The 15,783-nt window shown below is 27.8% G+C and overlaps 3 protein-coding genes across 5 annotated transcripts; 1 reads left to right on the forward strand and 2 right to left on the reverse strand.

The window, feature by feature from the left end:
• Positions 1-775: 775 nt before the first annotated feature.
• On the reverse strand, positions 776-2,183 carry LOC106791458 (RNA-binding protein pno1-like). Its single transcript, XM_014757092.1, has 4 exons — positions 1,839-2,183; positions 1,676-1,753; positions 1,481-1,567; positions 776-1,380 (listed from the first exon to the last, which is right to left on the reverse strand). Exons 2-4 carry the CDS (start codon positions 1,730-1,732, stop codon positions 853-855), a joined length of 672 nt encoding a protein of 223 aa, XP_014612578.1. The 5' UTR covers positions 1,733-1,753; positions 1,839-2,183; the 3' UTR covers positions 776-852.
• A 1,388-nt stretch (positions 2,184-3,571) lies between these two features.
• LOC106791469 (syntaxin-5) lies at positions 3,572-7,649 on the forward strand. The gene is made up of 5 exons (XM_014757109.1): positions 3,572-4,149; positions 5,670-5,926; positions 6,034-6,228; positions 6,320-6,441; positions 6,539-7,649. Exons 1-5 carry the CDS (start codon positions 3,774-3,776, stop codon positions 6,696-6,698), a joined length of 1,110 nt encoding a protein of 369 aa, XP_014612595.1. The 5' UTR covers positions 3,572-3,773; the 3' UTR covers positions 6,699-7,649.
• On the reverse strand, positions 7,578-15,518 carry LOC106791468 (transport and Golgi organization protein 1). 3 transcript variants are annotated; one of them, XM_014757108.1, is made up of 17 exons: positions 15,284-15,518; positions 14,982-15,115; positions 13,672-14,850; positions 13,253-13,547; positions 12,836-13,122; positions 12,632-12,766; positions 12,440-12,556; positions 12,246-12,323; positions 11,939-12,163; positions 11,686-11,853; positions 11,365-11,587; positions 11,154-11,292; positions 10,791-10,880; positions 10,618-10,714; positions 10,393-10,516; positions 8,491-9,009; positions 7,578-7,933 (listed from the first exon to the last, which is right to left on the reverse strand). In XM_014757108.1, the coding sequence occupies exons 1-17, from the start codon at positions 15,405-15,407 to the stop codon at positions 7,875-7,877; spliced, it is 3,993 nt and encodes a 1,330-aa protein (XP_014612594.1). In that variant the 5' UTR covers positions 15,408-15,518; the 3' UTR covers positions 7,578-7,874. The 3 variants fall into 3 exon arrangements, with proteins under 3 accessions (XP_014612594.1, XP_014612593.1, XP_014612592.1); XM_014757107.1 differs by having other exon boundaries at positions 13,253-13,544; positions 13,651-14,850; XM_014757106.1 differs by having other exon boundaries at positions 13,651-14,850.
• Positions 15,519-15,783: the final 265 nt, after the last annotated feature.

Here is a 15,783-nt window from a genome sequence, read left to right on the forward strand (position 1 = left end):
GCGTCAACATTTGGTTAACGGTGGGTATAATACATGATGACCGTGTATCAATCGTAGGAACACGTAAATTGTTGGAATATTGTGGTAGATTTCTTATTCTGATGTTCAATTAAATATCACGGTTAAAATATTTCGATATTAATTTATAATTTAAATTTGGCCTACACAGAAAAAAGGTATATATTTTAAAATGGCTAATACTACTGAAAAAGGAAAGAAACGGCAAGCCGACGATAATGCTATGGAGGTACGTAATGGGATTATTTTCTCTTTTGTTTTTGTTATCTTCCATGTAATTATTATATTGATCTCGCTTATTATTTGAAAATGAATTTATTAGAATATTATGTAATATGTCGAAGTAGTATATAATATCTTCTTCTTCATCTTCTTATTGTTAAGACTTCGTCCTGTTATACATTCATTATAACGTTCTGCTTTTTAGGGCGTATCTTGATCTTGTGATGATGATGTCCAGCTTTCATGTCAAAAATTTATATTATAATATGTATTATAATATATTTATTATAATTACTTGTAATTAATTATATATTATATAATTTGTATTTTTCATGCTAAATTATTGCAGCGAGTATATTTGATATTTATATATTTATGTATTTATGTATATATATAACACATGCCCCAAAAATATAAATACTAAATACTTCCTTAAATTGAATATTTTATTTATTAAATTATTCAGGGTTATATATTTTGTAAAAAGTGTCAGTTAAATTAGAATTAAGTTTTCAATAATAAATATCAATATTATAAAAAACAGACTTAATCTTATAAATTTACATATATATGCAAAATAGAAAACAATTTTATACAATTTCTTATATCATATCACAATCGCTCTGATACCCTACTAGCAATATTCCTTAAATGACCATACACTTTGGACGGTGGACTTCCTAATATTAAATTACAAATAGCCCTACGAGCTAATTGTATATTTTGGAAAGATCCAAGTATATGAACCTTGCTATCGGCTAAAACGATTCTTGTTTTTGTAACATTTTCAATTGTGAATTTTGTTCTGCCTCCTTTCCCTGCTAACCTTCCTATAGCTCTAGATAAATGATCACTTTTTAACGGTTTTACATCTTGAATTTCAAAAGTCTCGACAAACAAATCATCTAATCGTAATAAAGCTAGAGCATCTTCTACTTCGAAACCACATATAAATGCTTTAACAAAATCTGCAGCTTTTTGAAGATTAGAAATAGCGGTAGTTTCAGGAGCAGTACGAATTTCTACATTCCTTGTTCTCAAATTGAAACGTACTTGTAATTGTAAATGTTCTACAATAGGAGTAAAAATCTTCATCCAATTTTCCTTAAGAGGAGTATACCTATGTGCAGGTACAGGTATCTGCAAAACATCACTCAATTATTACTTTTCCATCTATCTAAGATATAATTAATTACAAATAATTATAATAAATATATTATAATACATAACTAAAATGTACCTTTCGAAATTCACCATATACTTTTTTGACTCTTTTAGCAGGCGATCTAGATTTAACCTTTCCTTCAATGCCATTTACTACTTCGACCTATTACATAATATTCTAATAAATTCATTTTCAAATAATAAGCGAGATCAACATAATAATTACATGGAAGATAACAAAAACAAAAGAGAAAATAATCCCATTACGTACCTCCATAGCATTATCGTCGGCTTGCCGTTTCTTTCCTTTTTCAGTAGTATTAGCCATTTTAAAATATATACCTTTTTTCTGTGTAGGCCAAATTAAAATTATAAATTAATATAGAAATACTTTAACCGTGATATTTAATTGAACATCAGAATAAGAAATCTACCACAATATTCCAACAATACACGTGGTCCTACGATTGATACACGGTCGTCATGTATTATACCCACAACGGAGCTATATACAAGGAGGATGATCGAGATAGACGTTTGCGTTGAATTTGTGTTGTTGAAAATGAGTGAATGTAGAGTACGATAATTATCCACGAGGGCAGCGGTGATGTTCTTAAGTTTGATTTAAGTACGTATGATTTTATAAATAAACAAATGAAATTAATAGTTCTCTTTGATGTTTTTGTTTTAATTACGAAGCTTCGTTGTTTTAATCACGAAGCCTTAATCTTTTTACAAATGTGAATTGTAATTGAATATTTTGTTTAAGATGGTGAAATATTGTGTTGTGGTGGATTGCATTAACAGTAAAGAAAACAAGTCAGATCCAGCGAATCGACGCGCTCTCTAGTGGCAATAGAAATCGTCCTTTCATTGTGAATATTGTAGTCACATTTATAACACAGCGATCGTCCTTCTTGTATACAGGCTTCATGATGCCCACTTTCAACCAAATGTTGACGCTGATTGGTTGAGTCTCGTCAGAAGAATAAAATTATATTCAAAGTTCGTAAATTTTTAATAATTACATATTTATTGTTCATTTTCGTCAAATTAACAAAATGATTTAAATATTAAATAACTGACTTTGTTTTTAATTATTCTAAAGCAATAAATATCGAGATATACTTTTGAATCTAGTATGAATATCCTAGCCAATGATGTCTCTTTAGCAAACGTATAGCCAGTCAATAAGAAAAATTTACCCTTACCTCAGTTTGAAAAAGAAAAATAGTGCACACACTATAATATAAATTTATTCAAATATTACAAAACTATATTAAAACAATAATTATTTATAATATGAAATAAATTTAATTAGTGTAGATTTAAGGATTAATTTTCGTAGTGGTAAAGGACTTGTTCTACACGGAAAGCATAAGTAACCTACTTTATCTGTAGTAAATATTAAAAAATTCACGTTGGCGCCATGGACAAATCCTGTAAAGTACATACGGCAGTCAACGTGTTAGACAAATGTTTAAGTAATAAACAAGATACTACGTATTCATGCAAAAAAACTCAATTCCCGCGCAGAAATGAAAATTGTTTTCGATTGCGCGATAACCTATCAGAGTGTGGTAGAAATTGTTTCCATCGAACTGATTGGTCCAAACCCCAATTAAGATTTGTTTTCTGTCTGTTAAATAAGACGTTACATATTATTATAGAATAGCTAATAAGAAACTTTTAATGTCTCTCGAATAATTACAAATAAATGAAAAAACAATTATTTATTAAGTCATATATATATTCTAATAATAATAATTTAATATAATAATTAATCAAATTTAATTATCAATCGAAATTCTATTGATTTTGAAGATATTTTAGAAAGATTCGCAAGTTAATAAGGGCGCCAACTTGGACAATTTTCAAACGTTGCAATGTCATTCGTGTTTACAAATATTTTTCGTATGCATTTAACTCTCTCTTATAAACAAAACGAAAAAACACAAAGAAAACAAAATGAATGAATGTATCAAGTACATTAACTATTTTTTCCAAACACACATATGTATATATGTATATATATATTTCTATTGTATATTTCTTTATTATTTGAAGTTAGTAACAAATCTTTTGAATTTATCAGAGGTTGGTAATTGTAACACCACGTGTGCAAATGCTTCTTTTTTTATTAATATGAATAAGAAAGAGAGAGAGAGAGAGAGAGAGAGAGAAATAGTGAACGTATGACATTTGATCATAATGATTATGATATGGGATAAAGTGAATTTGATAATTAAACTGTCATGTGTACGTGTATATTAGGAATTATAAGTAAAATAATATTACAAATTTGAGATAGGCATTATTATAATAAAGAAAACCTCAAAATAGGAATACGTAAAACATTTGAGGATGCGATGCCCGCACGTAGACGACACGTTGGTTACGAGTCAGAAAATGATTTAGTGATTGCAACCTCAAACAGTGAATGGAGAGGTAGCGAAAAGAAACAACAGTATAACGATGAAACTCGTAATGTCGGTGGTTTAGAAGAAAATCATTTGAGACAACGTGATATACCACCACAAATAACAATGACAGCTCGCGACAGAACTAATGAATTTATTAATACTATAAGAACAATGCAGGACAGAACAGTCGTCAGAACGACTAACCTGCAAAATCCAAGAAGGGCGAGACAAATGCAAAATTATTCCAATTTTATGATGGTCGTTAAAAGTATTGGAAAAAACATTGCCAACACTTACACCAAATTGGAGAAACTTGCTCTATGTAAGAAAATTTATTGAGAATTTATATATTAAGAACATTGTTTTATGTTATTTGTTACCATACGTTTTATAATTTAATTTAGAATTTGTATTGTACGATTAATTTGTTTTTTTTCCCTTTTTTTTTTTTACTTTTATATTTATTGAAATGATAATTTAGTATATGTTTACATTTATTCTTATGATATTTAGCTTTCCAGGTATTTGATCCATATGTTTAAGTATATCAGCTTCTTCAGACAATGAAATATCACTTTATACATAAAGGATTTTTCATTTTAGAAATAGTAATCATGATACGAATGTAACTACTTGTATAAAAGAACATATGATGAGTCATAGGAGTATTCGTAACTACTACTCCCACTTTAGATTTTAAATAAGTTTTCAAAATGATATAAATTTGATTGCAAAGTATTTTTTTATTAGAGAAATATAATTTTACTTAACGCTTTGAGCATGGTGTCAAATTTTTGAAGTCTAATTTCTATTAAAAAGCAGCACACAACAAGGTGTTCAGTTACAAAATATAAACAGAATATAATACACATTGCAATGACAATTACGTTTCACCATCTGTTTGAGCTAAAAGAATGACAATCAATGTAGAAGTATATTAAGTATAAATAAAATATAATCAGATGGGGGAAATTGTTAAAAGATGATTACCAAGAGAAGCCGTACGAGTTTACTGTCAGTTCCTATAAACTGACCCTATGCTTAACGTATTAAATAATAAACAATTAGTATTACAAGAATATTTGCCTTTACATAAAATATAATACAAATACAATTATTATTTTCATAAATAATATTAGGTTGATTCTGCTTTGTATTTTATACTTTTGAAACAATTAGACGTACTCTTGTGAGACCTATTTTCTCATCATTTATCTAAAATTATACTTTTGTTACAATAAAATACTTTAGCAACCAAATTTATATCAATTTAACGTATTAAGTGCTAGTTAAATTCATGTTAAGTTTATTTAGGCCATGATGATCTGTCACCCATAGAGACATAAGAATATCAGTCATTAATAATCTTGATCCAGTCCAAATGAAAAGTCTTAGGCCAGTCCTTAGGTACCAGCATGACATTTGTTAGAAGTTTAATAATCCCAAAATATGTTCTTGTGTATAAAAATTTAGAAATATTGTATTACAAGAAAATATTGATTATTTTAATCCCTTCACCTATATCATGTGAAATTCATGAAGAAATTAGGCTAGACAAAAGTATTACGAGTAAAAGCTATGATATGTTGTTTGGGTGAATTATAAACAACACTAGTCAGATTTGTAGTTTTAAATGTCATAAAACATGTGCAATTTATACGACTACAAATACCTTAACCAAACCATGAAATGGTAGGTAACTGACCTTATTGTTGATGGAACTTAAATCGTAGGACAATTAGGGATTAAATTGACAGCAAGTGTACTAATATTCTTGTGACTCATTGTATATGTTTGTAAGAGTAATTTAATAGACTGATTTCTTGTACTGTTCTTTTTTAGTGGCCAAAAAGAAATCAATCTTTAACGACAGACAAATGGAAATTGAAGAATTAACTAACATAATAAAGACAGATTTAAAAAGTTTGAATCATCAAATAGGAAAGTTACAAGATATGGGAAAAATGCAAAGAGAAAGTTTCTCTTCATCTCAAGGGAATCATATCGCTTCTCATTCTTCATCTATAGTGATGGCCCTACAATCAAAACTTGCAAATATGTCTAATCATTTCAAAAGTGTCTTGGAAGTTCGTTCCGAAGTATGTATTTGTTTAATTTGACATAAAAATATATTATTTACAATTATATATAAATACGATTTGAAACGAATTCTTTTATATACATAAGTTACATTATTCGCATATAGAATATGAAAGAAGAACAAACCAGAAGACAACAATTTTCGCAAGGATCTGTATCTACTATGTTACCTCCTAGCGTAGTTTCTGGAAAACAAGGTTCCTTATTACTTCAAGAACAAGAATCTAGTTCTTCGGTTGCTATAGATCTTGAACCAGCAATGGGTCAATTGTCTATGCAACAAATCCTACAAGATGATACGGTAAAATATATTTCTCTTATTTATCATTAATAGAAAATATAAGAAGTAGTATCGATAATTAATTTAAAATAATGTTTTTTTTTTTATTCAGGACTCATATGTTCAGTCACGCGCAGAAACTATGCAAAATATTGAATCGACGATAGTCGAACTAGGTGGTATTTTTCAACAATTGGCTCATATGGTTAAAGAACAGGAAGAGATGGTAGAAAGGTAAGAAAATCAGATTTTCTAATCGTCTTCTTTCTAGGATTCTTCCTATCGGACATGCTCTACAATAATTAATATATATCTATTAATTATATTACAGAATAGATAGCAATATAGAATATACAGAATTAAATGTGGAAGCTGCGCATGGTGAAATCTTAAAATATTTTCAATCAGTGACAAATAATAGATGGTTGATGATTAAGATATTTGCTGTTCTCATATTTTTCTTTATCTTTTTCGTAGTATTTTTGGCATAAAATGATTCTTTCTAGTTCAAGTATATATATATGTTCTCATTTATCAATTCTATTTTAATATTTGTATTCAGTACTTGTGAGATACAGCAAATATAATTCAAACAAAAATCTCATTTTTATGAGACACGTGTAACATAGAACTATAATAACATTCAATTGCATTCCTTTTACTAAATTATTAGTTATACGCGAGGATTAAATATTAATTGAAAGTTATATGATCTTTTAAAAAAAAAAAAAAGAAATACTTAGTTTTTAACTATAATTGTAAAATAGAAAAAGGGACTTCTGATATTGGAAAATAAATATAAGATATAAGAGGAAAGGAAAAAAAAAAAAAATAATAATTTCACGTGGAAAACAAGTGTTCATATTTGTAAATTTAAATAATTATATATAATTATCTTTTGTTGCTGCTTGTGCTTAAAAAAAGAAACAAAAATGATGCTATCTTAGAATTTTATACGACATATGCAATGCTTATATAACAAACAAAAGCCTAGATATTTTGTATATATATAAAAAAAAAAATGTACGAAGAATTATTTAATGATAAATTATGGAAATATTTTAAAAAATAAATTACCATTTATTTTTAATCAATTAAAATCATAACGACTATAGAGTGTTTTACTTCTTATGCCGAGTGCAATACTCAAAATAACATTATGCTTTAAATTTATTTCATACTTCAAAATAGAAAGAGTGTATTTTTAATCAGATGATTTTTTTTCAAATTTTTGATTCTTTTGAAAAATGTATAGCAATTTTTTAAAAATATTCTTTTTTTTATTTATAGTAATGATATGTATTATTATTATTGAAAATTAGCATAAGTATGGCAATGTGGTAAAAAATTCTTTAAGAAATTTCGTAAGATAATAGTATAATATTTATTATACGATTAATCGGATAATAAACAACGTTAACAAAATATGTCCTAATGGAAAATGTAACGTTTCTATTATTTTATTTATTGCGTTCCCCTCCTCCTTTTTTTTTTATATTAACTTCAATGGGATATAAATGCTTAAAAGAGACTCATAGTATATATTATATACTATGCTCTCTTGTGAAATGTTTATTGAAAATTGTTATACAATGAATCTGTCACTATATATAATAGTAATAGATTTGGCCTTTTGTATAGGGTTGTTATAGACTAAAATATAAAATTTATACTTTTCCACTATGATGTGACTTATCCAATGACTCCCCAGACGAGTGCAAGGAACCTACAAACAAATAATATATTTCATTATCGAAAGTATATCGAATAAATATATTCTAATAATATAATATCAACTATATATATATATATATATATATAACTACTTCATAGATAAAATCTAAATGAAATATTATTACGAATAGAAGCATTATAATAATAATAATTTTTATCATAACGAATTTAACTTGAATTAATAATAAGCAAAATAAAATAAAGAAAGAAAGAAAGATATGGAAAAAAGAATATAAAGGCAAATGCAAATCCAATTTTTCTAGCATGATATAATTATAGAAATCAAACTGAAATCATTTAACCTGACTCGTTATTTTATTTGGAAGTATTCCTTTCCATAGTACTCCAAAATTGTTTAACTTTAGAGAAACGTTTGCGTCCTTGCATGCACAAAAGAAGAGCAGATGACAGTCATAGTGAAGAAAAAGAAGAAAAAAGATAGCGACCGATAGAAGAAGTGGAAAAAAAGATGGGGAATAAATGTATAAAAAGACTGTCTCCTTTTGAACGTTGTTGCTGGTAGAGATGATGCTCATGTTTAGCACGAACCTTTGTGGTTGCGAGCACGTTGTTCTCGCTGATGTGGGTGATAACCAGAATTGCGTGGGGGCTGCAGTGTTTCTTCCCCCCATGAATGCGACGTTCCAAGGGGTGGTAGTAATATCGAACCAGGTGGAGGAGGTGGTGGAGGAGGATGCATATGATCACTAGCAAAAGGGGGTGGATGTGATCTATGATTGAAAGGAAGTAACAAAGGTGGAGATATCAAAGGTGGCGGTGAATCTGCATTGTCATACCTGCCAGACGGATGAGGATGTAATGGTAAAGGAGGTGGAGAAGATAATCTACCACCCAAAGGCGGTGGTCGTTGTCCAACATCGTAAGGTGGTAATCCTGAGCCGGAAGGCAAAGGTGGTGGTAGGTATGTAGGGAAAAGCGAAGGATGCATGAATGAAGGTGGTGGAGGTGGAACACCTGAAGAACCAGTAAACATTATAGGAGAACTGGATGATTCTGCGCCTATGAATAATGGAGGTGACGTTGTAGTCTCTCCATTTGCTTCCAAGCCTGTTTGAACATTAGCGTGTAAATAATATATAATATTTCTAATAAATAACCTTTTCTTTTCTTATATACCATCATATACTTAAATGAAGATGCACCAACTGTAACGGATATAAATATATTGCTAATTTTTACTGAATATATCTATTTTATTAATGTTTTACAGATTATACATATGTATATATATATATATGAGCCGTTTATTTTGAAAGTGGCATAAGTCACTTTGTTTTTTTTTAATTGAAAATGAAAAGATACCGTTCAGTTGTAAGTAATGTTGCCATTAACTTGGTTTTTTTGAAAAAGTGACTTATGCCAGCTCATATATACACATATATATATATTTGTTACTGGCAATGTATAAAAGGTAGGCATTGTTAAGAATACCTGGTGTTTTTGGGAAAAGTATGAAACTGTTAATATTTCATACATTGTTTCTTTTTTTATTTTTATTGTTGAACATTATTATCAAAAAAAGTTTGCGAAAAAGAAGAGCTTTCTTGATATTTATATCCTATATATATATATATGTTCTCGTGAAGTCATTGTAAATTATTTCGAAACAAATTTTTTATTCAAAATCGCGTTATACCAGAAAAATTTGCATTCAACACGATTTATTATAACGCGAAACAAATTAATCGTGTTATACGATAATCTATTGTAATATTAAAATAATTCGAATATTTTCCATACTTTGACCATAAACGTCAAATATTCTATATGTAAAGTAACAATATAAAATTTCAAATATCTCGTAAAGTATTGACATTTCAATGACCTTGAGTTACTACTTTTACACGCAGAATAATAAAAGGGATCCCTCTTATAAAAAAAGTAACTAGGTTGCATTAAAAAATAAAGTCCAATTATTGCAACAGGCGGGTGCACCGGTGCATCCACACAAAAAATAAGGTCAGGAAAAAGTTGCGACGTATTATGGCCATACAATTTTTTCCCTCTATAATTTTTTTTCTATTTTTACTTAAAAAAGAGCAGTAATCCGTACCAGTCCTCAGAATCACTTTGTATATTGCCTTGACATTCTATACAATGCCTACCTTTCATACACTATACTTGTAATATATATATATATATCGTATAATCTGTAAATATTAATACTTTGAAATTTGACTATTTATCATTTAAATTTAAATTTGTGGGACACAAATATATTTCTCTACAAAATCTATCTTTTGGTCATACATAATAAATAAAGATTGTAAATAAACCATTAGTTTAACACGGATAAAATAAAAATTTCAAAAGAAATATCTGTAAAAATATTACTAGAATATTTTGATCATTCTAAAAGCATCTCCAATATGGTTTTTATCAGTGGTCTCATTAAATCTTTCTTCGTTGTTATTTATATAAAATACTTACGATGTAATTTTGTATCGGCATCTGCATCACTTAGATTTTTTTCTATAAGCGTAAGACGATTACGTAATTGTCCCGCTTCTGCCTTAGATTCTTCTAAACGACGTTCGTTTTGTCGTGCCGTTACCTTTTTATGGAACAAGAAAACTATTAAATGTATTAAAATTACATTGGGAAGATACTTGCTCTATAATATAATTCTACAAATAAATAATTAATTTTTCTAACCCATTGTTCGTGTGCCTTTGTTTCAAGAATAGATATCTGACTTTTATATTCCCTTTCTTGATCCACTATTTCACGTTTCAACATTTCTATTTGTTGTCTGTGATTAAATTAATACAAAATATTTTTGAAAGTAAGAACAATTATTTTCATATTTATATAATTTTTATACTTACTTATATCCTTGTATTTCATTTTGCATCGTTTGTATTCTTTCTACTGTAGAAGTAACTTCGCCTTGTTTTTGCAACCATAATGCTTCTTCTCTGAAATAATATTGCAATAAGTTTATTAATAAGAACATCTAATATAAACTCATTATAAAATAGAATGTTGATTGTTTTATTTAATTATTTTTTAATGCAATTTTTTTTTAAGAGGAACAGCAGTTCATTTTTAGCAATGTTATACTTTTGTGATAAATATGTTTTGCATTTTCATTTTTTTCTTTTGCTACTCTTTTTCCAAAACATCTATATCTTACACTTTATTCTTTTTTATTTGCAATAAAATCAAATCTAATTATAATATAAAATTACTTTTGTCGTTGAGCTTCCTTTTCCTTGAAAAAGTTAGATATAACTTCAAGTCGTGTTTCTGCATCTCGTTTTTCTTTTTCAGCAACTTTACACTGTTCGCTCAACGAAGATACTTCTTCTTTAACAAGTTTCATGTGTTCTACAAAATTATAATATAATATATAAATGTGAATCAAAAAAAGAAGATATTATCTATCAGTAATATTTTTACCTTCCAATAGACTATGAGCTCCTTCGACTTCGCTTAAACGTATCTTTAAATCATTTCTTTCCTCTAGAAGTTGAGATGCTTCCGCTTTGACATGAGATACTTCGTATAATTTTTCAATATCTAAATTATTCGAATTAACTTGGTTAATAACTTCCACGAGATCTTTCATTTCTGCTTCTTTAATTTTTAATTCTTTGTATAAATTAACTTTATCCATAGAAAGCTATAAAAAGAAGAAATATAACGGAGACAATTCTGTATGTACCTGATAGATAATGGCATCTACTGTATCAAATGAATACAAAACAAGAATATATTTACTTGTGTAATTTGTACTTCCAATTGTTGAATTAGTTCATTTAAATTCTCTTGAATTTTATTTCTTTTGCTCAGTTCAATTCTAAATTCTTCTGTTATGCGTATAAGCTCAGTATCCAGTTCTCCGTATTTTTTCTTCATAGTGTTAAGATCTATCAACAAAGCTTCATTCTGTAATGTGAAAATATTATAAAAATGAATATATAATTTACTTAAATATTTTATAGATTTAAAAAATTAATTGAAATTAATTTACCTCTTGAGTTTTAACATTGAGGGCATTAGTTAAGGATTTATTAGCATTTTGTTGAACATTTAAACGAGCTTGTAAATCCTCTACCGATTGAGTCAATGGATTAACTTCGTTGTTGGATGAAAGAACTTCTCTCAGCATTCGTTCCAATTCTAATCCTGCTTCGGTTGCACTTTCTAAATCTTTTTCTAACATAGCAATCTGTTCTTCTAGTTCAACATTAACTTTCTGCATAATAATTATATAATGTCATTATATATAATTGATTAGATATATTGATTCTCATATTTATGAACAATTCTTATATTACCTGCGAAAGCTCCAATTCGGTTTTCAAAGACAATACCATCTCGTTAGATCCAAATGATTTATCTTGCACAGAGCATAACTATATAAAATTTCACAAATTCATAATTATACAAAATTATAATATAAAAGAAAATAAGGTAACATGCATAAACAAAAGTAAAACTAAATAAACTATTCCAGGATATGAAAATTTACCTCGTTTTTGGTTGATTTCAAATGTTCATCCAACATTAAACTTTCTTTTGTAGAAATAAATAATTGTTTTTCTAATTTATTTATTTTTGCTATCAATTGACCATCTCTCCTCATATTCTAATCAAATGTATAGAATTATTATGCAATTAAGTTAATATGAATATGCATCTTATTAATGTAACAATAAGATACCTCGATATAATAATATCCTAAAGAAAACACAAGTGTAGTAATAGCGGTTATACTTAAATACAACAGTGTAACCCAATACGTGTGTTCTACTTTTATCGTTCTCATAATACTGCTTTCGGGAACAGATTCTTTATCCTATGTAATATAAAAATGAAATAAATAATGTTAACATTTAAATAATTACATAATGAGAAATTTGCTTACTTGCGATATAAAACCATAATTTGTATCACCATTATTTATGCATTCACTATCCACTGTACAAACATCAGAAAAGTGCATATTTTGTGTTGTAGTAAGAAATGTTACATCTTCGCTTTTTTTAAGATCCTCCGTATCTTTATTAAATAAAACTTCATCTTCTATTTTATCTTTATCTTCCATCTCAGGCAAAAACTTATCCTCGATATTTATGATATCTTCATATTTAGGTAAGTTTTCAGTCTTTGAATCACCTGTATTATTCTGCACATCATCTATTTGCGACTCAGCTAAATATTGATTTCAAAAGAGAAAAAAGATAAAAAGAAAAATAGAAATATAATGTAACAAATTATTCACAAAATTAATGTATACAATTTAATTTATATTCAATCGTGTTAATAAATAAATATATTTTACTTTTGTCAGGTATCACGTTTTCTTCCACAAGTAACAAATTTCGATTATTACGAAATTCATGGAAGATTTGTTCTGAAATAATATCCGTTGCATCATTTTGACTAGATTGTGGTTCTTCGCTATGTAATTGTTTATTATTATCTTCGAATACTATATTCAATTCCATAGGAACATCACCAAAGCTAGACGTATTTTCTTTGACGTTATCCTTATTTACATCACTATTTACAATATTATTTTGGCTATCTTGCACTTCCATTTGATTATTTCCTTCCATCGTAGTTTCTCCGTCCTTCTGTATTATAACATTAATATTAGTATCATATATTGTATCACCTTCAAATAGATTATTATCGAAAGGATTTTTTTTTTTTAACATCTATCTTAAATATATTAACCTCATTTACAAATTGCTCCACCTTTTCTTTGTCATTGGAAATATTTTCGGACACGTTAGAACCATCAGAGCTATTTATTGTTGATACCATGTCATTTGATCGATCCATGTTTGAAGTGTCTAAGTTATGTACATTTTCCATTTTATCTTCTACTTCTACTTGTTTTGGTGATTCAGTTTGAGAAAACAAATAATCTGTATCATTTGTATTTTCAATAATATTATTTTCAATTTTTATTTCTTCTTCGATCACTGATTTGTTTTCATTTGTTTCTTCGCTGTCTGACTCAATAATCGAAGGAAATACATTATCATTATTATTATCATATTTATATTCTGATTCAGAAGTAGAAGATTCTAAATTGTCTTTTATCTTTACATTTTCTTCTGATTTAACAGTTAAAGATATCGTATCATGTTCAATCTCTTTATTTTCTAATTCAATATTTAAAGAACTTACACTAATTTTCTCCTGCTCATGTTCCGATACAAACTTAGAAGAATCTATGTTAATTTTTTCCTTCTCATTTTCCACGTAGGAAAAAAAAGAATCTATATTATCTTTTTTCTCTTCTTCTGTCGATTCGACATTTGAAAAATTTGTAATATCATTATTATTATTATTATTATCTTCATTTAATTGTGATTCAACTATAGATTTATTCGGTTCAATATATGTATTTAAAGTATCGCTGTAAGTAACAATTTTTAATTCTTCTTCTTCTTTAGATATTTCAGTTTCTTGCTGTGGTGTGGTTGGAATATTTAATTCGATTTGCGTTGCAGTTGGTTTTATGTCTGTATTAACATTATCTTCTGCTTGTTTACTATTCAATAAAGGTGTAGCTTCTATAACGGAAGCATTATTCGGTTCGGTAGATTCTTCGTTATTAATCGGAATTGTAGTACCATCGATTACTATTTCATTCATAGATTGCTCCGTATTTTCTTCCTTGGCAGTTAGAACAGATGCATCTATATTAGCATTAGGAGGACTACTATATATTGGAATAGAGTCAGGTTTATTTTCATTATCTTTTATTGGAATATCTTTTAAATTACTGATATCGTTATAATTATTATCATTGTTGTTTTTACTATTATTTACAGTTTCCGTAGGTACTTCGTAAGTCAAGTTTTTCTTTAAAACTTTATATTCCTTTAGAAAATTTTTTGGTATATATCCACGATTACCGTTGAACTAAACACAAAAACATAATAATAAAATACAATAAAAACATATAAAAAAAAATAGATGATATCGTACAAACATATTTATATACAATTTAACCATCAATCATTAAATATAATCATATAAATTGAAAAATTTACCTCTACACCCCATAAATCTGGTCTTTTACCGGCACCTTTACTGTAAACAGTTACAATAGTACTCACAGGCACGGTGACCATTCCTTTTTCTCCAGCTACATATGTCAATGTAGTCCTGGCCAATGATACAGGTTCTGTAAATAAAACGTCAGTCACGGAAACTTAAACTACACATATAAACAAATAAAAGAGAATAACAGAGTGAAAGAGAAAGAAAGAGAGAGAGAGAGAGAAATTGGAAAAAGTGGAAAGAGAAAGAAAGCTATCAGTCAATTATAATGGTGAAGTATGGCTTCAGTTACCTGAACACTTTGGGTCATAACATAATCTTTTATCAGAAAGTATAGACGAGCATTCTGGTATTACACAAAGTATTATTGTAAAAACTAAAAAAGAAATTTTAGTAAATGGAGTTATCTTCGTCATATTTTCACTATTACAAACTTCCACATCACTATCAACATAAAGTGTTACAACTTTCAACGCGCATCATCGTTCACCACAAATTATTTCTTACGTAGAGACGCCATCTACAAAATGAATCTGTAGAAAAGAAAAAAGACAAATCTAAATTCTGATTGGTCTATTGATTTGCGATAGAACCAATCTGAAAGAAGATATTTCATACGTTATATATGTTTTGAAAAATTGTTTATATCATTAATTAATTATATGTATAGTTTATTCTCTATCATTTTTTCAATATTTTAAGTAATAATATTTGAGAGTTGTAGCTGATTGGTCAGATTTTTAAATCAACTGATCGTTCATTTTTAATGAATGTTTCACATGTATATACAGT

Source organism: Polistes canadensis, unplaced genomic scaffold (assembly GCF_001313835.1).
Source record: "Polistes canadensis isolate GaletaPanama2010 unplaced genomic scaffold, ASM131383v1 scaffold_310, whole genome shotgun sequence".
Lineage (NCBI taxonomy): Eukaryota > Metazoa > Arthropoda > Insecta > Hymenoptera > Vespidae > Polistes > Polistes canadensis.

Coding starts and splice junctions, on each gene's coding strand:
- LOC106791468 (XM_014757106.1), bottom strand. CDS start 15,407: ATGACGAAGATAACTCCATTTACTAAAATTTCTTTTTTAGTTTTTACA. Junction 11,854..11,938: donor TCAATGTTAAAACTCAAGAG/GTAAATTAATTT, acceptor TTCACATTACAG/AATGAAGCTTTGTTGATAGA. Junction 9,010..10,392: donor TGCCGATACAAAATTACATC/GTAAGTATTTTA, acceptor ATGTTCAAACAG/GCTTGGAAGCAAATGGAGAG.
- LOC106791458 (XM_014757092.1), bottom strand. CDS start 1,732: ATGGCTAATACTACTGAAAAAGGAAAGAAACGGCAAGCCGACGATAAT. Junction 1,568..1,675: donor CCGACGATAATGCTATGGAG/GTACGTAATGGG, acceptor ATTATGTAATAG/GTCGAAGTAGTAAATGGCAT. Junction 1,381..1,480: donor TATATGGTGAATTTCGAAAG/GTACATTTTAGT, acceptor GATGTTTTGCAG/ATACCTGTACCTGCACATAG.
- LOC106791469 (XM_014757109.1), top strand. CDS start 3,774: ATGCCCGCACGTAGACGACACGTTGGTTACGAGTCAGAAAATGATTTA. Junction 4,150..5,669: donor ATTGGAGAAACTTGCTCTAT/GTAAGAAAATTT, acceptor GTTCTTTTTTAG/TGGCCAAAAAGAAATCAATC. Junction 6,229..6,319: donor AAATCCTACAAGATGATACG/GTAAAATATATT, acceptor TTTTTTATTCAG/GACTCATATGTTCAGTCACG.